The sequence below is a fragment of the Agelaius tricolor genome, unplaced genomic scaffold (assembly GCF_023055355.1).
Source record: "Agelaius tricolor isolate 1412-34295 unplaced genomic scaffold, bAgeTri1.0.p SCAF_17, whole genome shotgun sequence".
NCBI classification, from domain to species: Eukaryota; Metazoa; Chordata; class Aves; order Passeriformes; family Icteridae; genus Agelaius; species Agelaius tricolor.
The window spans coordinates 17815097-17838736 of NW_027269277.1; the positions used below are offsets into that span (position 1 = coordinate 17815097).

General features: G+C 56.2%; 1 protein-coding gene across 1 annotated transcript in view; it reads right to left on the reverse strand.

The window, feature by feature from the left end:
- Positions 1-20511, reverse strand: part of SLC16A2 (solute carrier family 16 member 2) — a 41351-nt gene extending 20840 nt beyond the window's left edge. Inside the window, exon 1 of the mRNA XM_071442743.1 lies at positions 20148-20511. Within this exon, the coding sequence (XP_071298844.1) occupies positions 20148-20511 (364 nt within the window). The remainder of the gene's footprint in view (positions 1-20147) is intronic.
- Between the last annotated feature and the right edge of the window lie 3129 nt (positions 20512-23640).

The window sequence follows — 23640 nt, forward strand, 5'->3', positions numbered from 1 at the left end:
ACAGAGCACTGGAGCAGAGCAGGCTTTGCTTTAAAAACCCCACCACACCTCTCCTGGTTGTGTCTCTCTGCCTCCCCTCTCCCTCAAGGACGCAGGGGACTTTTAAGAGACGATGCCCAGGCCACCTCCTGTAACCACTAAGTGACAGATCTCAGCTTATGTGAGAGAAAAGTCCCAAAATGAGCTGCCCTGTGGCCACACTAAGTAGGGATGGAGACAAATCTGTGGTTTCACTTGGCAAGCAGCAGGCACGGAGTGTTTGCTTGGGGTTCCTGCGCTCAACATCCCAGAGAAATTCGGTCCCAGCCACATTTTGCATCCATTTCATTCCAAACCCATAAAACTCAGCCCTGGCTAGAGCAAAATGGCGTTAGAGCTGGTTTCTGGGCTGCATCACATCCTCCCCATCCACAGCCTCAGCCTCGGAGGCTCCAGAGCTGGTCCAGAAAAGCAAATTCTTGTGAAATCCATCCAAAAGCAACAAGGCAGCATGTGCTCTGCAGCTGAAACCCACCATGTGCCCAGGCGGGAGTTTTCTTCCCAGCACTGCACTCCACAGGCCAGGAAGGTTTTTCTTCTCTGCGTCGCCTCTGGCTTGCAATTTTTGAGGGATGATTCACCTACCACACACTGAAGTTACCCAACAAACAGGAGCTGCAGCTCCTCAATGAGGGCCATGTCCCATCCAGACATCTTTCCATGACCTACACACCCAAGGAGGCCGAGGATCTTGTTACTCCAAGCTCTCCTGGTGTTTGTGACTCCAAGGGATGTTGGGTTGGACCCTGTTTGCCCATGTCCCATCTCCCTCTGTGAGAGCCCGGGGCTGTCCTGGTGTTCAGCTGCTGTTGGGCAGAACCAGTGCCCTCCCTCAGCTCCTGCCCAAATGAACTGGCAAAGGCTCTTTAGTACTGGGGAGGAAAAAACAAATCCTGGGAATGAGCATCTCCCCCCTTGACTGTGCTGTCAAACACCTCGCCAGCCCCTGGCTGCATTTTCATCCAGCAATTTTATGAAGAACAGAAAAGTTCCATTTTAATTGGTGAAAATTCCCTCCTCCCACCCGCGGAGCACCAATCTGTAATTAGCCTTTCATGTAAAACGATGTTTATTCCTGACGGAGTTTGTCTTGGCACAAACACGCGCTCTGAAATGTGCACACATTTGAAGACTCAAACCCTGCATTTAATTCTCTATCTGCTTGTTAATGCTCATTGTTCCCAAGCCCCTTTTCAAAACACACCCACAGGGAGAAGAAAGTATTTTTTATATATATACATAAAAACCTCCTTCCAGCATCAGGACACCAGCGGCGAGCACGGCACCGGCCCAGGGTCCGGCTGCCCCCGGGTCCCGGCGCCTTCCCAAACACACGGTGCCAAGACCAGAACTCCTGATTTTATCCATCTTCCCCTTCCTTTAACACAGGTTTTTCTCCTCAGTTGTGACGCCCCTCAGTGTTTCCCCTGCAGCAAAACTGAAGGGTGGGAGCCCTGAAGTGGGAGGATGGGAAAAGCACCGTGGAGAGCCCATCAAAAGCACCCAGCTCTGTTTTGGAGAACCTGCCCTCACCAGTGGAAGCCAGAACCCAAGTCTCATGATTCCTGGGCTCAAAGTGGAGTGATTTGGGAGTTACACTCTCCAAAATCTCCTAACACAGCAGCCCCAGGACCTCCCAGCTGGAGCTGGGTGACCAAAGCAGATCAGACCCTTCCCCTCTGTCCAGCTCCAGGTGCAGATGGCAGTGAGAGCCCAACAGGGGGTCCTGAGTGGCTGCCACTGCCTGCTCCACGTTCTGCCATTTCCAGCAGGGCAATAAACACAATATCCACCTTATAAAATGAAAAGGACATGACCTGGCCAAACTTCACTGGGCTTTGACTATGATTAACCTCCTGCAGTCACCAGTGCAAGGTCACAGAGCCTGGGAACAGCTCAGCCCTCACCCTCCACCATGGCCATCCCCTGTCCCCAGCAGGGAGGTGTGACCCCCTTCTGCTTCTCCAGCCCCAAAATGTGTCATCTCCTCTGAACCCCACTGTGACCACCTTATGTTACTGGCAGGTTTGTACTGGTAACCAGTTCCTGTAGCCACAGATAACTGGGAGGACTGAGCAGCTGAGGGACCAGGGTGGTTGAGCCTCATCCCAATGTTTCATCTGCTTACAAACAGGGCAGGAGGGATGGAAGGGGAAGGGAAGGAGGAAAGGGGGAAGGCATCTGCCAGGACACCAGCACCAGCACCACGGCTGGGCCAGCAGTGCTGGGCTGTGTCTCAGCCAGGGCCAGCCACCATTTCCCAGGCTGTGATCCAGGTGAGTGCTGCTGCTTTTGGGGACACACCTGAATGTCCTACAGGGCTGGAGTGTGACTCTGGGAGCAGTCCCTGCCCTGCCAGCTGCCCCATGTGAGTGGCTGCCATGGCTTTTCCCAGCCGGAGCATCTCAGCCAGCCTGTGATCCACCAGGACACAGTGATGTGGCTCCCACTGGAGCAGCCTGGCCACCCTGTGATCCACCAGGACACAGAGATGTGGCTCCCACTGGAGCAGCCTGGCCACCCTGTGATCCCCTGGGATGTGGAGCTGTGGCTCCCACTGGAGCAGCCTGGCCACCCTGTGATCCCCTGGGATGTGGAGCTGTGGCTCCCACTGGAGCAGCCTGGCCAGCCTGTGATCCCCTGGGATGTGGAGCTGTGGCTCCCAGCCTGCCCAGCTCAGAGCAGATGGTGAAGCAGCTCTGGCTCACAATCCAGGATGAGGGGCAAAGCCAGCAGAGCTCTTCACACCAAGGTCAGGGGTTCATGTTCCAGCCAGGCACAGAATCCATCCGCATCCCTCCAGGAGCCAGTGTCCATCACTGATCCACCACTGCATCTCCATCTACATGGTGACATCACACCTGACACACAGGATCCCAAAAATCCCCAGTGTTGCTTCACCTAGAGCATCCCAAGCCCTTGATGCCCTGGGGAGAAGATGAGATGAATCCTGGCCACCAGTGGGAGGCAGGTTGGGCTCCACTCCCAAAACAAATCTGGTGGCCCAAGGCTGCTCCATCCTTGTGAAATCACTGGGCACTTTCTGCCTCCCCTGCCCCGCTCCCACCAACCCCTCCTGGGCTGTGTTTGGGAACCTCCTCCCTCTGCGGTGAGACAGGGGTGAGAAAGGAAACTTTTTTCCAAGCTGGAAGAGACAGAAAAGTTTCCCTCTTTGCCAAATTTCTCCCAAGCCATCTTCTGTTTCCCATTAACAGTGAGGAGAAGAAGAAGAAGAAACCCTACGGCCCAGCTCCACGCTCCTCCCACCACAACTCCCACGGGCACTTGTCAACATCCCAGTGACAAAAGGAGAATTAAAGCCATGAAACCTGGCTGGCCGTGCCCCAGGGACCCGCGGAGCGAGGGCCGGCGGCGGCTGCAAAACAACCCCCCTGCTCTGCTCTTACATCTCCCCCATGGAAACTTTTCAACTCCAGGTCCTGGCAGGAGCCAGGCTGATCCCAGCTGAATTCCTTCCACTTACCAGCAAATAAATAGCAGTTAAATGAAAGGAAAGAGAAAAACACTCTTTTTTTTTTTTTTTTTTTTCAAAGGGGAAAACAAAGAAGTCAGGGAAAATAAATGGAGGCGAAATGTTGGGCTGGTCACAGGCTCACGAAGATCTTTTTCCTTCCCGGCTGGGTACTTGACAGCCTTTCCTTTCAGCTAATTAAGGGATACTCAGAAAGAAAAATACTTTCAGCCCTTTGCCAGCCCTGAGCATTAAGGGCAGAGTCCCAGCAGGCTGGACACCAAACCCAGGAGACCTGGCCACAGCTCCTCACCCGCCCAGGCACTGGTTTTAGACAAATAATTGCCACTGCAGGACATCTGTGGCCTTCTCCCAGTCCTGGCAGATTTCTGCACAGCCTTTTCTCCAAACCCTCTGGTGGTGGACATGTCCAGTCTTGGAATCATAGAATTATGGAGTTGTTTAGGCTGAAAAAGTCCTCTGAGTCCTCCTGCCAACCCAGCACTGCCCAGCCCACCACTAAACCATGTCTCAAGTGCCCCATCAACAGATCTTTTCAATCCCTACACGGTGTTTAATATATATATTAATATATATATATATATATATATATATCTGAACCTTCCCCTAGACAAGGACCAGTCTTGAACTCCAAGTATTTCTCCCGTCTAACACCTTCCCTGCTGCAAAACTTCCAAGCATCACTTTGCACCCTGCCCCTCACTGGACAGAGAACATGGTTAATTACCTTGGGTTTTGCAATTTTTGAGGGAGCTGAAGGCAGTGATGCACCTTCTGTGCTCCCTCAGGAACAGCCCCAGCCCAGGTTTCAGCACTGCATATTCTCCCTCCTCTCCTCCACATCTCCCAGCCAGCCCAATCCCTCACATTGTGTGGAGGGCAGGGATGGAGATGACATGAAATTGTGTCAGGGCAGGTTTAGGCTGGATATTAGGAAAGGTTCTTCCCCCAGAGGGTGCTGGGCACTGCCCAAGGAATGGAATGCCCGAGGCTGCCAGAGCTCCAGGAGTGTTTGGACACCATTCCAGGGCTCCAGGGATGCCCAGGGTGGGATTGTTGGGGTGTCTATGCAGGACCAGGAGTGGAACTGGATGATCCTTGAGGGTCCCTTCTAACTTGGGATATTCCATGATTCTGTTGTCCTGTGAGGTGGGGATGGGGATGGGCATGGTGTGGGAAGAGCCAAACCTCCCAAACACCATCAGCCAAGGCTGGGGCATCCCCAGGATGAGTGGGGTTGGAAGAAATCATCCCTGTGCTTTTCCCTGCTGGCTCTGCCCTGCAGCATCATCTCCAGAGCCACCCCCACCCACAGCCACCCCCCAGAGCCCTCCAAGCTCCAGAGCAAAAAAATTCTGTGGCAACCTCAGCCTCAGCCCCGCTGCAGCAAAAACCCTGAAATGGAGAGGGCTGGGATTCCTCCCCTGTGGCACCTGGGCAGAGCCACCCACCCCGATATTACCAGAAATATTTCAGTTATGTTACTTGTTTGCTTCCACCCAACACAGCCCAAATTTCCCCGAAGACAAAGCCTGCCCAATACCAAACGATGAAGGGGGCTGGAAATATGCAAGGGAAAATGGAGGTGGCTGCTCCAGGTGCTCTCTGAGGGGAGGCCCCTCCCCAGGCTGGGCCAGGTGGCTTTTAAGTTTTAAGTTGTTTTGCCCCCAGGGTTCACTCAGAGGAGGCAACACCTCCCTCCATGGGCTCTCCCACCTCAGCTCTCCCCCAGACTGTCCCAGGGCTCAGCCCCAACCCTCCCGTGGCACAGGGGACACCAGGTGATGGCTGCACCACCCTGGAGAGCCTCCTGCACTGAGAGAATGTCTTTAACAATCGAAATAAATGGAGAAAAGACGTTTTTAAGCAGTCAGAGCCCTGGGGCAGGCACAGAGTCTGTGGGACCAAACAGCTCCGTGCTGGAACATCTGGGCCCTTCTCCTGGTGGCCATCAGGAAATTATTTCTTGCCCCAACGCTGGAGAGTTTCTGCAGCACAGAGCAGCACCTTTGGATAGTGCTCCTGGAGCCTAGGGACCAGGAAAAAGAACACAACACATCACTGAAGCAGACACCCAGAGGGCAAGAGAAGGGTAAAATATCCATGTGGTTTTAATCTCTTGGAGCTTCCTTACATTAAAGACAACATTTGAAAACAACTGGATATCTCAGAAAAATAGATCAAGCTGTCATTAAGCAAATCTGACCGCTAAAGGAAAGTGAAAACCAGCTGTATTTTATCTAATTACTATTTTTTTTTTTTTAGCCCAGCAAGAAGCAGGTTACACCCCTTTGCCAACGGGCTGTCACTTTTGGCTGACCTGCTCTCATTTGAAAGTTTTTCAGACACTGGGTGGCTTCGGGGAAGGGCCAGCCCTGCCCTTTGGGCTGCAGGCAGGAGGGGCAGAGGCACAGCCAAGGCAAAGGGGGCACAGCAGGATCAGCCCCTGCTTCCCATCCCCATCCCAGGAACCCACCCCGAGCCCTGCAGCTCCTGGGACAGGGATCTGTGATCCACAGACAGAAATATCCCTCTGTGGGATCCACAGACAGAAATATCCCTCTGTGGATCTATGCACGCACTCACATCTGCATATAAATTAAAAACCAGGCCCCTGAGGCTGGAGCCCACACGACAGCCACAGGCAGGGCTCCCTTGGAGCCACACAATGTTTAACAGAGCGAGGGGAACTGGGGACAGCCCCAGCCACGCCAGGTGCCCCGGTGGCAAAGGGCTCTGAAGGCAGGTGAAACATTAATGTGCTTTCCTGAGGAAAAGCCTTTGCTTTTTGCTGCATCAGGGGCTTTGGGAATAAACAACAGGGCAGGTTAATGAAGGCTTCTGTCAGTTACTGGGGGAGGTTTGGTCCTGCCAGTCAGGGTTGAAAGCCTTGCACCACATCTCTGTGGCCAGGGAGCCTCCTCTTCCCCTCCATGGAAATATGGATTTTTGGGGTGAGAGTGGGAATCAAAACCTACAAAATTACCCTGTCCCTACAAAACTCACCCTGTCCTGCAGGTGCCAAGGGTGGGGTTGCTGTAGGGAGCACACCCCACAGCCCCCAGCCCTGTTCTCAGCTGCCTGAGCTCCCCCTTCACCCATCCGTGCTCAGGGGCACAGGGAACAGCAGGCACTGAGAGGACTCAGCAGTGTGGAGCTGAGCCTGCCAGGATTTTGGGGGATGGAGGGGTGTGAGGGGCCATTCCAGCCCTGGAATCCAAAGCCCCAAGCGTGGGTGGGTCCAACCCTGTGCTGTCCCCAGCAGGGATCCATGGGGATGAGCTGAGGACACCAGCCCACCCTGCTCTGTGACAGCACCAGGGACAGGGATGCTGCTCCTGAGGCATCATCAGGTTCCTCAGCCTCTGCAGGAACCCTGGCACAGGGCAATCCCTGCCCAAGGGCTGGCACACACCTGTGGGGTGGCATTATGGACAGGCAGAGCAGGACAGGGCTGCTGGGTGCCAGCAACGAGGGGAACAGCAGTGACACCATGGCAGATCCTCACAACAGGGCTGAGCAGAGGCAGCCACACATCACCACTGCCCCTGTGCCCCAAAATCCCAAATCCCAACTGCTCCAGCTGAAGTTGTGGCAAAATGTCAAGAATTTTCCACTGGCCAAGGACTGGAACAGCAAACACAGCTGAGCTGTGCTTCCCACAGCAACCTGGGCTGAAAGTGTTCCCTGAACACCCCCCTGCTGCAGCACTGATGCACCTGGAGGGCAGGAGGCTCGGGGTGCAGGGCCCTGGGTGCATCCACGCTGGTTCTGGAGTGTCCCTGAAGCTCCAGCAGGCCCAGGAGCCGGGAGAGGCCCAGAGCAGAGAGGGAAGGGGGTGATGGAGGCGCTGAGCTCTGTCAGCCCCAGGCCTGTCAGGATCACAGGAGCTTGCAGAGCCAGGGAGAGGCTGGTTGGTGTCTCCTCTGCTAGTGAGTGATACCAGCTGCTCCTCGTTGAACCAGTCTGACCATCAGGCCCAGCCAAAACTGATTCATTCATAAGAAAATGGCAAAGGAGATCGACTCCTCACCCTGACTGACGGGGAACCCAGCCAGGAACCTGCTGCTTCCACAGCAGCCCCACATCCTGCTTGCTTGCTTGCTTGCTTCCCCATCATCCTGCCCAGCTCCAGGGCTCAGGAGGGTGATAAAGCAGGAATTATCTGCTGCAGAAAGTGTCAGCACGTGGCCAGGGGCTGCAGTCAGCCTGGCATTTTGCAAGAGCTGATTCCTGACTCGGAAGCAGAGGAAACATTAAAGCCCTCAGAGACATCGCTCTCCACGCTGCTCTGCCTTGCATCATCTCCCCAGCAGCTTTTAGGGTTGTTTTTTATCTCTGTCCTCCTTCTTCATCCGGCAATAAAAATCTAAACAACCGCCTTTGTGGAGTAGGAAAACTCAGCCCGCTGTAAAAATTGTTTTTTGTGGGGTTTTGTTTTGCGTCATTTTTGTTTATGAGGTCAGTGGAACACAAACTGTGGCGGGGGGGAGGCTGCAGATGGTGGGGCTGGGAACCCTGGGGCTGGGAGGATGCTGTCCCAAGGGAAGCAAAGGAGCTCTGCAAACCAGGCTGGGGCTAATCTTATCTGCAGATGGGGATTAGGATGGGCCAGCAGGAGTTAACAGCCAGGCACAGGGGTCAGAGCAGGACCTGAAGTGCCTCCTCTCAGGGCTCTCTGGTTCATGCTTTGGTTGATGAACTGAAGCAGGGCAGAGTTTAACAGCTTTAAAAAAACCTGCCGTGATTTCTTAGCTTTGGGCAACACATTGGATTTTATATGAATCTCCCTTAATAAAGGTTCTCTCCTAAAATGCAGATCCCAAGGGAGTTTCAGCTGTCCCAGTTCAAAGCCCCTGACACCATCTCTTGCCCCCAGATCACCTGAGTTTTTACCACCTGACCCTGCAGACATCAGGAGGAGCAAGGCAAAACTTCACTTCTTGGTGAGAAACCCACCCTGGGTCTTGAAAATCCCCAAATTCAAGGCAGAAAAGCACCAGCCAGGCCAGTTTGGGTGGGGAAATGCCCCAAATCCTGGCACTGGGAGTGCTCAGCCTCCTCGATGGCTGCACAGGGAGGGTGGAAAATGGGACCAGTCAGAGACAAGCAGAGCTCTGGGTATGGCAGCCAACGTCTCTCACCTCTCCCACACCTCCCCAGCAGGCTGTGGAAGAGTTGCCAAATATAAAATTTTCATTTTCCCATCTGGGTTCCGGGGCGGTGATGGAGCATTTCACGTGTGACACTGAGGGTGGAAAAGCCTGGTGCAAAGGGATTCATTAGGATTCATTCCCAGCTGTCCCTCCCAAGGGCATCCAGACCCCCAGAATCAGCCCCATGGCCTCGTGCAGCCCTGAGCGTGCACCCCACACCTGCTGGGCAGGACAGGAAAAACCTGCAAGGGATGGAAATCTCATTGCCAAGGTGCAAGGGAAAAGCTGTCCACAAAGCTGTTGACAACATCCCTGTCAGTCCTCACCCCTTCCCCTCCCAGGCTGGGCTCTCACCGACTCTGGAGAAGCTGCCCTGGCATCAGGAGAGTCAGCACAGCTTTTATTTAATGCTGAATTTCCCCCTGGGTGGGGGAATGATGGGGAGCAGGCAGGAGGAGCCTCACAAAGACCTCAAACCTCCAGCAGTGTTGAGGCTCCAACGAGTTTATATTGAAAAAACAAATATAAAACCCAACACCACTGATATTCCCTCCTTGGCAACGGCCTATCCTGATACCACTCCTATTATTATACTCTGCAATTAAGTGATAAAGTTGTAATTGCCTTATCTGATGCTGCTGGGTACAGCAGCAGAGCAGGAGCTGGCCTCAAATTCATCACCCTGGGCCTTTTAAAGCCACCCTGTCTGAAAGGATTCTCCTCTCCTGGACAGATGGACAGACAGGACTTACAGCAGCTTCCTGAACCCTGTGCCTGTGCCCTGCCCCACTGCCATGCCCAGCCCCAGGCAGGGCAGGGGCAGCCCTGGCCAGGATGGGAGCACAGAAGGGGCAGCTCTGAGTCCTCTCTGGCTGTGGGGAGGCAGAGGCAGAGCACGGAGGGACCAAAGCACATCCCCAGGGACTCCCCCAGCCCTTCCCACACCCCTGCTCCAGCATCCTGGGGAGCAGCAGGAGGCCAGGGAGAGCCTGCCAGGGGCCAGGGCGCTGTGAGAGCATCCCTCAGTGCGGGGCCCAGCTGCACCCCTGGGATGCTGGGGCACTGCATTTAGAGCAAGTGACCCCACTTTTCCAGCCCGGTGCCTTGGCATGAGGAGCAAAGCCACACCCAGCTGCTCTCAGGCCGTAAAAAGCCCAAGTTGCTGTTTCCATTCACATGTTCATCACCTCTGAAGGAGCTCAGATGGGCTGTGGCATCACCCAACACCACCAGCCCTGATTTCAGCTGTTTCAAAGTCTGGTGTCCCCTGAAACCTGCTCCTTGCCATTCTTCCAAGCTTTTTACTACTTGCCCTCAACACCACCCCTGACCCTGGGAGCTGCCACCAGAACCTCAGGAAAGAAAACTCCAAAATCCTCCTTGTGTGAGCATTTCCCACCTGTGCCCCATCCCCTGGCCAGTGAGGGGCAAAGCCTCGGTGCCCCTGAGCCCAGCCCAGGGCCAGGGGCACCGTGCCCGTGCCCCCCTGGCAGGGTGGGCAGGCTCCCACCGGCAGCAACCACAAGAAAGGCCGAGGCGATTTGCATCGTTAGCATTCTTTCCCTTTTAATAACCCAAGGTGTTACCAGCAACACTGTTACTGATTTTTATCTCCCCAGTGCCTTTTAAGAGCTCCAATTTGTTTTTCTTGGAGATCTCATTTTGTTTTATTAAAGCTGTCACCGAAGAGGGAAAAGGAGACGTTCTGGGCCCAGAATGAAAATATCCCGTTTAGAAACCCTGGATTATTTTCTTGGAAACGCTTCTCCGTTGACTTTAATTAAGCTCTCCCCGGGCTGGCGAGCTTGGCGTGCTTGGCTCTCAGGCAGGTTTAATCCCAGACAAGCTCCCCACACCCCCAGCTGTCCCCACTCCCACAAACCTTAAGAAACAAACTGGGTTTTGCTCAAACACACGGATTAATAGCTGGCCCACCATCAAGAACATCCTGACGTTGCCTTTTCGTCACCGGTCATGGCTGCAGCCGCTCTGCTCGCCATGCCAGCAGACCCAAAAAGCAGCTTACTCCCTTATTCTTTTGTTCTCCTTTATTTTATTATATTTTATTGCCCTTGCAAGGCTGAGGGGATGCATTTCTTGTACCTGACCATGCCCCAGAGCTATCAGGGCAGGCAGGGTGGCCGCAGCCTGGCTCTGGTGACCATTGCTGAGCCTTGTGCTGGGTGCTGCTGTAAAATCAATAATTACTCCCTCCCCTTGGTAGAAGGAAGCTCTTTAGGATGATTGCAAACACTCCAAAAGTTGGGAAATCCCAGGAGGGAGCTTGTCTGGGCATCATCTGGTGCATACCCATTATGTAATTACCGTCAATCTTTAATCACAGATGATACTTTTCCATCGGACTCGAATCAGACGGAGCATGGGAGGCACAATCCTCACTGAAGGAGCTGCCATCAGATGTGATTCCCACCTCACTGGGCTCCAGGTTTATTCCCACCTCACTGAGCTGCCCCTGCTTTGCACAGGTTTTGCCCAGAAACCCCCTCTGCCTCCCTGGCAAACACCCACATCCCCCCAGGAGGGAAGGATTTTACCTCCCTTTTACACACAGAATCTGTGGGTGAACAAATTTGGGCCAAGATCTTGAACCAAAAGCTTTGTTTTTGTGCCTGGTGTGAGATGACCAAGCAAAGGGCCTTTGGGGATGCCACTGGGCAGGCTGGCTGGGGGTGCCCAGCTCAGCTGGTGCCCAGGGTGGGTGCTCAGGGCAGGCTCCTGGCTGCAGGCTCTGTGGTAGGGTTGTTTCTCTCCTTGAGCAGGGCCCCAGTGTTTGCCCGGGGCAAAGCCCAACAAGTCAGCCCATGCAGGGAGTGCCTGGGCCCTGCAGAGCTGGGGCTGCCAGCCCTGAGAGGCAGCTGCTCTGCAGGGAACCCTGGAACAGCTTGGGTTGGGAGGCCCTGCAAAGATCCAGGTCCCACCCCACTGCCACGGGCAGGGACACCTTCACTGGACCAGCTCCCTCAAAGCCCCATCCAACCCGGCCTCGGCAAAGCAAGCAAAACCTATCATGAGCTGCCAAATCAGAGCCAAAAAACCCCAAAGATGCCGAGCAGCAGGGTTCTGGGAGCTCATCTCCTCCCGTGTGAGGTTTTGCAGACCAGATTCTCCCAGAACCATGCTGCTGGCAGCGCTGACCCCAAAACAGCCTCTGCACCTGGCTCTGGGTGCTGCCCAGGGACGCAGCTCCGGGAGCTCCCTGGGGTGCAGGGCTCCTCTGCCTGTGCCCTGCGGGGATGGAGGTGAGGGACAGCCCCGGGGGGGAGCTGGGGCTGCCCTCCTGCCGCTGTGTCCCCTCGGTGATCCCACAGGGGCCGGGAGGCTGCTCAGAGCACAGAGGCCAGCCTGGCACAGCACGGCATGGCACAGCACAGCACGGCTGCCAAGGATGCCCCAGGTGAGTTCCAGCTCAGGGCTGTGACCCAACAGCTCCTCCCGAGGTTTTCCCCCCGTGTTTCACCCCGCTCCAGCTCTTCAATGATGCGCTGGGGACACGGGGCAAGCTCGAGCACCAGGAAATTTCTCAGGGATCTACACCTAGAAGGGTCAGGGCGGGGGAAAAACGCAGCAAACGTGCAGGTGGAATGCAGGGCCGGGCCGTGTCACCCTGCCTGCGGGCTGTACCCAGGGATGCCGGAACTCAGCACATCTCTCTGGGTGTCCAGAGCTGCCAGGACTTTTGTCGAGGGGCTCAGAGACCCTGGCACACAGCCCAGGACACCTGTGGGTTTGATTATGACCCGTGGAACAAATTGCCAGCTTTGTATGAAGACCTGAAAGCCACAGAAGTTTAAGTAGTGTAATAATAAAATAATCGCTAGGTGAAAAAGTAGATTTTGAGATTTTTAGAATAGGGGTGTTGGGGACAAGATAGAGGGACTTGGGCGTGTCTAGCTTTTTTTCTCTACCTCCATCTTCTGCTGTGATGTTGGCACTTTGGGAATGGTTTAGAATAGAAACTCACTGTCTAACATAGATGATAAGTATTGGAAAGTCATTGTAAACATGTTATACGTAGTTTGCAGTATAAAGAGATAACACCACCCCAGGGCAGGTACTGTGCCTCTGTCTGTCCTGCTGAGCAAACCTCGGCTGGACAAGAGAAAAACTTTTATAGATAAGATACAATAAACAACTCTGAGACCGAAAACTGAAGAACTTTCACTCATTCTTCGAACGTGTGAGCTGAAACAGACAGGGAGCAGAGGCTGCTGGAGCTCCCTGTGCTCAGAGAAGCTGGAATGGAGAATGGACCACAGCCCCTGAGTGACCAGATCCTGAGGCCAAGGCAGGGCTGATGTCACCTTTATTCCTGAATTCCCATCTCTTTTGCTGGGGAATTTCTTTGTGCTGGTTTCCCATCCTTAGGACAGGTGAGCACAGGTGGAAAAGGCTGCTTTTACTCCAGCGTTGTAATGAAGGCTTGGTAAGAAAGAGCAAGGTGGGTTTTTTGAGAAAATAAAGCATTTCAATGCTAACAGTCACATGAAAGAGGAGGAGGAGAAGCCCTGCACTCCTCTCTGGTCTGAAGAAGAGACTTTTCGCGTATCTCGGGGCTGCAATGAACTGCAGAGCTCCGGGACAGGGAGGCCGGGGCAGCGGCCGGAGGGAGCCGCGGGCAGGGCAGGGCCGGGCCGGGCCGGGCAGGGCGTGCGGGCAGCGCCGCGGCCCCGAGCTGGCAGGACCTGTTGTGCGAGGTGCCGGGAGAGGCTGGGATGGCTCTCGCCTGCGAGCGTGTTGCAGCAATTCCCAGCGCACGTCATGTGGGTTTTGCAACCGCCCCAACTGTCTCGGGCTGGATGCGCCCAAAGGGAGAAGCGAGAGCTCCGGGCACGGCACCGCCCGGCGGGACAGACGGACACGGGCCCCGGGCATGGCCAGCCTGGCACACGCCTCTCCAGCAGCCCTTTGTCCGCCGGGCTGAACGCCAAAGGGCAGCATCTCCTTCCCTGGCAATAGGGAACAGTCAATCCTTCGAGGAAGAGGAAGGGAAAACCAAACAAATCCCTGCAGCAGCGAATTTGCACACGTGCCAGACTGGTGTCCAGTCCTCCTGCTGCCCATTGCCATGGTGATGCCATGGGATGCACAGGCTCGAGGTTGTGGAGAGCTGGGGAAAAGTGATTCCTCAGGGAAAACAGCGGCTGCAAGATGAGGGTGTGTGGCCTCTGTCTCAGCTGGGAAATTCTGGCATCCTCCTCCGTGCTCTGAGCCGCTCATAAGAAGCCCCTGAAGGGTGATCATTCCAAAAAAGTGGGTGGGAGAGACCCAGGTATTTGGTGACGTGCCAGAAAATTCCCTATGGCACCCGGACAGCAGCCAGCAGTGGGCAGAACACCAATGGGGTTGGACTCTGTGATCTTAGAGGCCTTTTCCAAACTATTCCCTGATTGTGGAGCCAGGGTAGAGCCTCATTTGATTCCAGAGAGGGGGCACAGCTTTGGAAGTGCCCGTGGCACCAACCCAAACACTGCTCATGTCCCCAACAGCCGTGTGTCACCTCCTCTGGCCATGGCATGTGCCACAATGGCTGAGGTCCCCAGGAGTGAGTGGGATAAAGCAGCAAAAGGCTGCTCTGGGCTCATGTCCAGGTGGTGCCAAATCCTGCCAGGCACAGCAGCACCAGGGTCACCTCCCTGTCAGCACAGGGGAGCGGGGCTGGATTTCTGCCCCCCCCGCCCAGGGAATTTCCCCCATGCACACCAGGGGGTACAAAAATCAGCCCTGGGAGGTGAAACCCAGGTGATTCCTCCTTCCCCAAACCCAGGTGATTCCTCCTTCCCCAAACCCAGGTGATTCCTCCTTCCCCAAACTGCCCTACAGGGAATTCAGCTCCACATCCACCGATCCTGGTGGTCCCCATCACACCACCAGATCTTTTGGAAGACTGATACTGGTGGGATGGGGTGATTGACAGTGCTGCCTCAAAAGTGGGACAATCCCTGGCACAGACGTGTCTGGAGACTCTGCATAAGCAGGGAGAGAGCCAGAGGGGCTGTCACCAGGGCAGGTGACAATGCCCACGTGAGCCATGCCCAGCCAGCCCCTGGGCACTGCCAGTGAGGTCAGTGGTGCCTCCCAGCTCTGGGGTTTGGCCCAGCCTGATGGCTTAGGTCTGGTTTAAGCTGAGAACCATCCCAGCTGATGGGCAGCTTCCAGATGCTGAGGGGTTTTAAGAAAATTAAAGAGTGATTTGTCAAACTTGTGGGTTTCTCCCCAAAACAGGAAATGAAATGGTTCCTTTGCCTTGCTCTGCATCACACCCCATTGTCACTTGGTGCCACCACATCCCTCCCAGCCCTGTGATCTGCAGCATCAACCCCTTCACCCTCCAATCCCTCTTCCTCCTCCTCATCCTCCTCCTGCTCCCAGGCCAGTCTCAGTGATGGATTTGCAACTCAGCACCTTCAAAATTTAACCTATGATCCAAACCCCATAAAGTGGAGGTGTTTTTGCTCATTTAGTTGCAACTAAAAGGACCAAAAACTCCAAGCCAGCTGCACAGCTCCATGTCCCACTTCTTCCCAGGCCACAGAGAGGTCACAGCAGCTGCCACCATTCAAGGACAATGGCCACCAGGAAACACAGCCTTACATCTTCTTGGCTGGCTGGTGAAGGACACTTAAAAGTAAATTAAAAACCACTAAAATGGCAAATGTGCTGGCTGAGAGGGCCCCTGCAGTCTTGAAAAACAAGAACCTCCCTTAGAAACAGCACTCCGGCCTCCTAATAACCTTAATCGCTCCCGACAGCCCCAAGAACCAGGTTTAACAACATGACTGGGCTTTGTTTGCTTTTCAGGCTGCTTTATCTCACACAGCACCTTGCAATCAGCTCAGCAAAACCCCAGTTCCTCTGAAACTCCCCCCTGCTTCCCTGGAGTCACAAACTCCAGCTCCCAAAACAGAGGCTGGGGCAGAGGCTGGTGCTGGCACGCTGGAATCCCACCATGGGAAACCCCCAGTAAATCTGGGAAAGCTCTGTGCTGCCCTTTGTACTCCCCAGCTTGCAGGGCAAGGTAATAAAAACGTCTTTTTTATCTCTTTTTGCTGGATTTACATCCCCATCTGGGCTACATAAATATTGCTCATGTCAGTGCATCCCTCCATGGGGTTAGAGGAGGGTTGGGAGCCCGGATGGACACGGGAAAGGCCCCAGGAATGCTGAGCTCCACAGCACCTTTGGCCAATAAAGCTGTGAAATGGGGCCAGAATAGCACCCTGGTAATTGGTAAAAGCTCCAAATCCTGCAGATTTGGGTAAGAAGGTGACAACCACAGTGTCAGCTTCAGGAGATGGGAGCCTGCAAAAGGCCAGCAATGGACAATGACCCCATAATCCCAATTTAGCTGGGATCATTTCCAAGGATTACCTCTTGCAATCAAAGCAACGTGGCCAGCAGGTTGAGGGAGGAGATTCTCCCCCTTCTCTAAAGGGGCTTCAAGGGAGCTGCACAGGGACAGCACACAGGGAATGGCTCCCACTGCCAGGGGGCAGGGATGGATGGGAGATTGGGAATTGGGAATTGTTCCCTGGCAGGGTGGGCAGGCCCTGGCACAGGTGCCCGGAGCAGCTGGGGCTGCCCCTGGATCCCTGGCAGTGCCCAAGACCAGGCTGGACATTGGGGCTGGAGCAGCCTGGGACAGTGGGAGGTGTCCCTGCCATGGCAGGGGTGGGATGTGGTGATTTTTAAGGTCCCTTCCAACCCAAAGCACTCTGTGATTTACCCTTACTCTGGGATTTCTCTTCCCAGCTCCTAAAGCTCCAGCCACGCTCACCCACCCACAGAATCTTCTTCAGACCAGAGAGGAGTGCAGGGCTTCTCCTCCCCCTCTTTCATATGACTGTTAGCATTGAAATGCTTTATTTTCTCAAAAAACCCACCTTGCTCTTTCTTACCAAGCCTTCATTACAACGCTGGAGTAAAAGCAGCCTTTTCCACCTGTGCTCACCTGTCCTAAGGATGTGAAACCAGCACAAAGAAATTCCCCAGCAAAAGAGATGGGAATTCAGGAATAAAGGTGACATCAGCCCTGCCTTGGCCTCAGGATCTGGTCACTCAGGGGCTGTGGTCCATTCTCCATTCCAGCTTCCCTGAGCACAGGGAGCTCCAGCAGCCTCTGCTCCCTGTAGAGAGCTGGGCTACAAGGGAGAAGCTGTTCCCCAAATTCTTGCACACAGATCAGGGGATGTTGACAGACACAGAGATGCACTCAGAGGAGCTGCAGCCAAACCCGACCAGCTCCTCAGGCCATCTCTCCAAAAGCTTTCAGTTCCATTTCCAGGCCCCAAAACATTAAATATTAATCGAAGAGAGTTAATCTATACCTGGGATATTGACACAAAGCAGAGGAGGGGAGAAGAAAAAGATAAATAGACCTTTTTAAAAAAAAAAAAACAAAATCTGTGTGCCTCTGCAGGCTGTCCCACTGGGGCTTTCCAGACCTCAGGTACAGCACCAAGGATGTGCTTGTAGGAACAAGAAGCACCAAGAAATGTCACTCTCCTGGCTCTGCCCAGGTAGCTGGAGCTCCCTCTGGGACCCTCGGGTGGCTCCTTGGCTGGGGGCACAGCCCTGATCAGGGACAAGGCCACCTGGTGGTCCCCTCTCCAAGGCTGGGCCACACCAAGCAAAGCAGAGGCAGAGCAGACACGGAGGTGGGAAGGTTCATGCCCAGTCAATGCTCACCAGCACTGTGCTGCCACTCTGGAGCTGAGGAAGATGAGGGTGCTGGGCTGGCTCAGTGTCAGCCCTCACTGTGGCACCGGCACTGGGACAGCCACAGATCCGTGGATCCCTCAGCACCGGAACGAGCCCTGTACAACCGGAGGCAAACGTCACCGCTCGTCTCCCAGCAAACACCCTCAAGCATCACTCAACACCTCCCCGGCAAAGCTGCATTTTTTTTTCCCTGGCCGAGTGCTCACATGTATATTATTTATTTTATTCCGGTCTCAGCATTCCTCCGCTCCCCCCGCAAGAAAACAAAGGCAGAGCACAGAGTGAGCCTCGGCAAGGCCCCGGCTGGCGTCCCGCGGGGCAGGGGCACGCGGTGGGCGCAGCACCCGCCCGCCCCAGCCCGCCGTGCTTGTTGACATAGGCAGCACAGTATATTTCTTTAAAGACAGGAGCCTATGCATTCGATGCATTGCTGCCACAGGGTTTGTTTTCAAAGCCTGACCCCAGACCTGAACTCCACGGATCCTGCGTTTCTCAAGATCAAACGCGAGAAAACGTGACCAATGCAAACAAGAAATAAACCTTGATAATTATAGCCGGGGCGGCTATTGTTTAGTGCCGACTAGCACCCGCTTCAGCATAAACAGAACCCTATTTTTAAAGGGATGCCTGACCAGCTGACAGCATTTCTCCCCATTTTGCCTCCAAACCCCTTGTTTGACAGAAACCCACCTCCCTGAGACCTGGAGGAGGTTTAAGAGCACAGACAAAAGGCTGAGCCGTGCCCACAGCCATAGTGGATGCCGCTGCTGGAGCGGGGAGCGGATCCTCGTCCTCCCAAGCTGCTCCCTGTTGGCTGGGGATGAGGGGCGCCCTGGGGTCCGGCTGCTGCCTGCAGCTGGCGGGCTCAGAGTGACGAGAGAGGACAAACAGACAGCACCGGTCTTTTCAGGAAGGCCACATCACTTAGCGCTTGGAAAGGAGCTACGATATTTTCCTGATTATGTTTGCACGCAAACGAGCGCCGCGGGGAAATTATGCAATGCTGAGCGGGGAGGGGTGGGAGCGAGGGAGGAAGGGCTGGAGGGGGGCTCCGGGCTGCACCCCGCTGCCCTCAGCCCCAGCCCGTGCAGCTGCAGCCCCGGAGGTGCCGCAGATGGATCAGCCTCACCACGACCTCAGTCATTAACGGCCTCTTCATTAAGCACCCAGTCCAAAATGCAGATATTCGTCAGCCAGGCAATTTAATTACCCAGCCTGGGTTCACCTCGCACACCCACACGCCTTTCTGTTTCGAGGCCTCTGTGCGGTCATAGCCTTAAATAAATAGATGGCAGGAGCAGGAGGCAGATGCTGACTCCTACAACCTCTGTCTTGGGCACAGAGCCTTTAAACCACCAGAACTTGCAGTATTTAATTTCTTTTGTTACCGCTTCTACCTTTAGAGCCCTGCCTTAGGCTTTCTAGATACAATCACAGGCAGCAGGAAACACAGAGCTACACTATGAGCTTCCTGGGCATCACATGCGCGCACACACACAACACACACACACACACTCCCAGCCCATCAATCACCCTAATTACAGCTGGCCACACGTCCGCAGCTCGCTGTGGCACTCCGTTAGTGCCCGTAATTACACGGTCCCGTCGTTTCCCTGGTAAGAGTATCAGGGAGTTAATTTGGGATTCTACATGTGGTGGATCCCGTAATGAATTTCATCCCGCCGCGCTCCCCGGCCGTGCGCCAGCCCAGCGAGGGAGCGCGGGCAGCGCTGGTCCCCAGACAGGCTCTGAGGTCCTCGCACAGCCCTGGCACCCATCGCTCCCCAGCACGCTCCTGGCTCCTGGCTGCTGCCCAGGATCAGAACAGCACCACAGGCAGGTGCCCTCAGCGCCAAGTGCCCGTCTCCACCTGGCAGATGAGAGTGAGGAGGGCCACGGGTGTCCATCACGAGGATGGATGTGATCTGCCAGGGGGACAGCAGGACCTGGAACAAGGCTGGGCCTCCCAACACCGGTGTCCAGCTGGGACCACCACGCCGGCAGCCTGGTGTCCCTCTGCCAAGTCTCCTTCAACAGCAGGGGCTTGGCAGCAAAGTACATCCCTTTTCTGCATATTAACCCTACCCAGTCTGCACCCTGGCCGGGCCTGTCCGTCCTACCAAAACACACAGCTGGCTGCAGCCCATGGTTCCTGCTTTGCAGGGATGTGAAGCGCTGGAGACCCCGCGCTGCCCTCGGAGTGACCGCGCAGGTGGCGCTGCCAGCCCTGCCCGGTGCCGGCCGTCCCGCTGAATGGACACGGCTCGCAGGAGCGCGGCAGCCGGGCAAATGCTCTCCTGGAGCCACCCCGGCCAACAAGGCAGCTTGAAAAACCCATAAAATGGAACAATAATAAAGAAAACTAGAGGGGGTGGCTCACACCCAGCAGCTGATTCACCAGCGCTGCTCTGCTTTACCCCAAGACACACCGGCAGGACAAGCTAAGGGCGTGTTTTCAGCCGAATTACTTTTAATTGAGTACATCGGAGCTTAGAAACACATGATGCTGTCGGAGATAAATATAGCCACGGCTACGAGGATAGAGGGGGCAGGGAGCAATCGAGGTTCCACACGGCCGTGAAGGAGCTTCCAGCTCCGGGAGGCAGCGCCGGCCGCGCCGCCGCACCTTTCCCCGCTCCGCTCGGGCATCCCCGCTCCGCTCGCTCGGGCACCCCCCGCACGCCCTGCCCGGCCCGGCCAAGGGGCCGCGGAGCCCATACCTGTTTTAAACTCTAGCGCCGGATCCTTCTCCCCCTCGCCCAGGTCGCTCTGCAGCATCATGTAGAGGATCCCGAAGGAGTTGTGGATGCCGAAGATGGAGCCGTTGCACCAGGCGGCGGCGAAGACCACCACCCAGCCGAAGCCGCCCTCGGGGGGCTGGAATGGCGCGGCGACCCCGCTCTGTCCCCGCTCAGCCGCGGCCCCGGCACCAGCCCCGGCCCCGGCCCCGGCCCCGGCCCCGGCCCCGGCCCCGGGCTCGCTCTCGCCCGCCGCCGCCGCCGGCACCTTCTCGTCGCGTTGCGCCATCGCGGCCGCGCTCCGGCCGCCGCCCGCCGCCCGACTGCCCCGCAGCCGGTCCCACATGCCCGCCGCCCCCCCCGGCCGGCCCCCCCGCCCGCCCCCTCCTGCCGCAGCCTCACTCCCCGCCTCCCCTCCGCCGCCTCCATCCTCCTCCTCCTCCTCCATCGCGCCGCTCGGCCCCCGCGTCCCTACCTGCGGCGGGGGCCGCCCGCCCGCCCGCGCCCCCCTCCCGTCCCCCCGCGGCGCTCAAAGGCGGCCCCGGGCCCGGCCGCGGCCCCGCATCGCCCGCCGAGCGCCGCGCCGCCCCCGCCAGCGCCGCATCCTGCGGCGGGCCCGGCCCGGGGCGGGCCCCCGCCAGCGCCGCCCCCGCGGGGCCCGACGGGGCCGGGGGGCGGCGGGGAGCGATGGGGAGCGATGGGGGAGCTGCCGGAGCCCCCCGGCCCCGCACGGTGCCCGGGCTGCGGAACATCCCGCTGGCGCGGCCCGGGGCTCTCCTGGCCCGGCGGGGATGCTGCCGCTCCCTCCGGCCCTCAGCGGAGCCCCCGGAGCCGCCCGAGCAGGTGGCAAAGAGACGGAGAGGGGACGCCTTTCCATCCACGCCGGGCGGCCCGGGGGGATTTTTGGCGTGCCCGACCCCGAAAAGTTCGGGGAGCGTTTGTGTGACACCGAGCCGGCCTCTTGCGGGGGAGCCGCCCGCATCCCCCCGGCTGCGGGGCTGTCCCCAGGGCCGCGGGGCGCCCCACGCCGCCTCCTCCGGGAGGAAGAGCAGCGGCCACCCAAAACCAATGATTTCGGGAGCTGTTCCCTCGCCTCTGCCTTGTTTTGCAGCAAGCTGTGCCTTTCCCCTTCTTTCAATAAATAATTACAAACCCACCAATATATTAAAGCCTGTCTTTTCACACGCTGAAGGTATTTACACTTTCATATATGCCAAGTCTGAGTTATTATTCTTTCTTTCCCCTAATGGCTGTGTCAGTGTCAGATTCCTATCAGAGTAAAATAATACATCCCAACCTCCCGCTGCTCTTTCTTTACCTCCAGGGATATTAATTACAGGGCAGGGTGCGGAGCCGGCAGGGAGGCGGTGGCAGGGCCGCACCATCTCCCTGCCTCTCCCGAAGCCGGAGAGCAGCGCCCGGCCAGGGGCTGCGGGCTGGGAAGGCTTTTGTCAACGTGCCGCGGCTCGCCGGGCTCGGAGGAGCCCTCTGGGACACGGTTACAGCCAGAAAAACCTCAGCTCGGCCTTCCCGCCCGCTCCCGCCGGCAAATCACTGCCAGCTCCATCGCCATCCGCTTCCTCCCAGGCAGAGGATGAGGAGCAGCGGCTCTGAGCAGCCTCTGTGAGCGATGGCGAGAGCCGGGCGGGAGGGATGCGCCCATGGGGAGCGCGCTCTCCTCCCCTCGCCTTCCCTCGCGGGGCCGCGCCGGTGGAGGAGCCCCAATCCCCCCGGCCGGTGGGCTGCCCGCCGGGAACGCCGCGCTCAGGGCAGCCTCGCTGCTGGAGGAACTGCATTTTTATTTCCCTTCCTCTCTGGTGGAGTCTCCTCCCCGGATCCCCATCTCCGCAGCGCGGCCGGGGGAGGCTTGGGAGGTTTGGAAGCATCTTCCACTGCCCTCTGCCGACGCAACGAGCAGCTAAATTTTAATTTCCACATCACCAGAAAGCCTGCACAGGTTACCGGCCTGCTGGTTTTATTTTGTTAAGCCCCTGCAAGCCGAGGGAAAAGGGACCTGGGGTACCCCAGGTGGTGCGCAGGGAAGCTGCCCCCCAAAATGTTAATTCTCCACAGCAGCAAAGCAAGGCTGGATTAGAAACAGCAGTGAGAGAGGTGGGAGAGCCCTTTGCCATAGAAAACACCATGTTATGGAGATTTCTTCCCTCTGGAGCTGCAGAAGGCTCTCAGAGGGGGAAACAGGAGGTTAATTCTCCTTGGGCCTCGAGCCAGACACAAACCCCAGGGAGCAGCATCTCCCCTGGATGTTGGCTGCATGGTGCCTGCACAGAGAATTTTTTGGCCCAGACATCACTGGGCTGGAGTGGACCAGTGAGACTGAGGAGTAAAATCACAGAAGGGACTGGAAAAGTGGGGTTAAAAGTCTGGGCTGGGTAAGAGGATGGATTTCATCAAGGAGGAAGATGCAGCCTGGGAAGCTCTGGGAAATGCAGGCAGGAGCAGCTCTGCCTGCTGTAAGAACACAGAGCATCCCACCCAGAGGCTCTGCAGCTTCATAACCACAAGATGAAAGAAACACTGAGGAAAACCAGACAAAGCTGCTCTTCCCTGGTTGAACTCCATGCTAGAACACCTTTCTGTGTCTGCCACATGGTTTCCCTCAAAGCCCTGAGCTGCCAGCTCGGTGAGGGATGCAGTGGATGGCAGCAGCACCTCCAGGCTCTCCAGATGCACATCTGGCATCCCTGGAGAGCTGGCAGGGAGCCCCTCATGGCACAGCTGATGAGCATCGTGTGCTTGGCTCCAGCCCTGGTGCCAGAGCCCCTGCCAGAGGGATTGGCTCCTGCTCAGTGTGTGCCTGGTGGTGCAGAAGGGGAGGAGGAATGGAAATATCTGTGCAAACAGCTTGGGAAGTGCTGTGGGACCCCATGGCCTCAGAGAACACAAATCTCCAGTGGTTTTGTAACCTGGCTGGGTTTTAGTGACGTGGGGATGATGCCTTAAGTTCCAGCTTTCATGCTTTCCAGACTCTGTACTGCATTGGTGTATAACTCTGAACTCCATATAAAGTGTCAGCAGTTCTCCTCACAGCTCAGTCCCACAGAACAATCCTTTTCCAGCCCCAGAACCAAGGACACCACTGCAGCTTCAGGCCCAGAAAGTGCAAACAACAGAGAATTGAGGAGAGCAAACTGGGAGGATGGGACTGCATCACCTGGAGCTGGAATTGGACAATTAACCCCAACATGGAAATGGACCAAAACTGATAAAAGTGTGAGAACTCGTGAGCCTCATCCAGCTTGGGTGTAGCCCTGGCTGGGCTCTTGTGCTGCCCAAGGTGAATCCTGTGAAGGCCTTTTAATAAATCCCTGCTTTATTCCTTCAACTCTGTTCTAGGCAGCCTCTCAAAGCATCAGGAACATGTAGGATTGTCCTGAGGACAAAACCTCACTGACAGCATCTGCTGCAGGGCCAAAAGCTTTGGGAAAACATCTCTAGTGGTGAGCAGCTCTCTGCA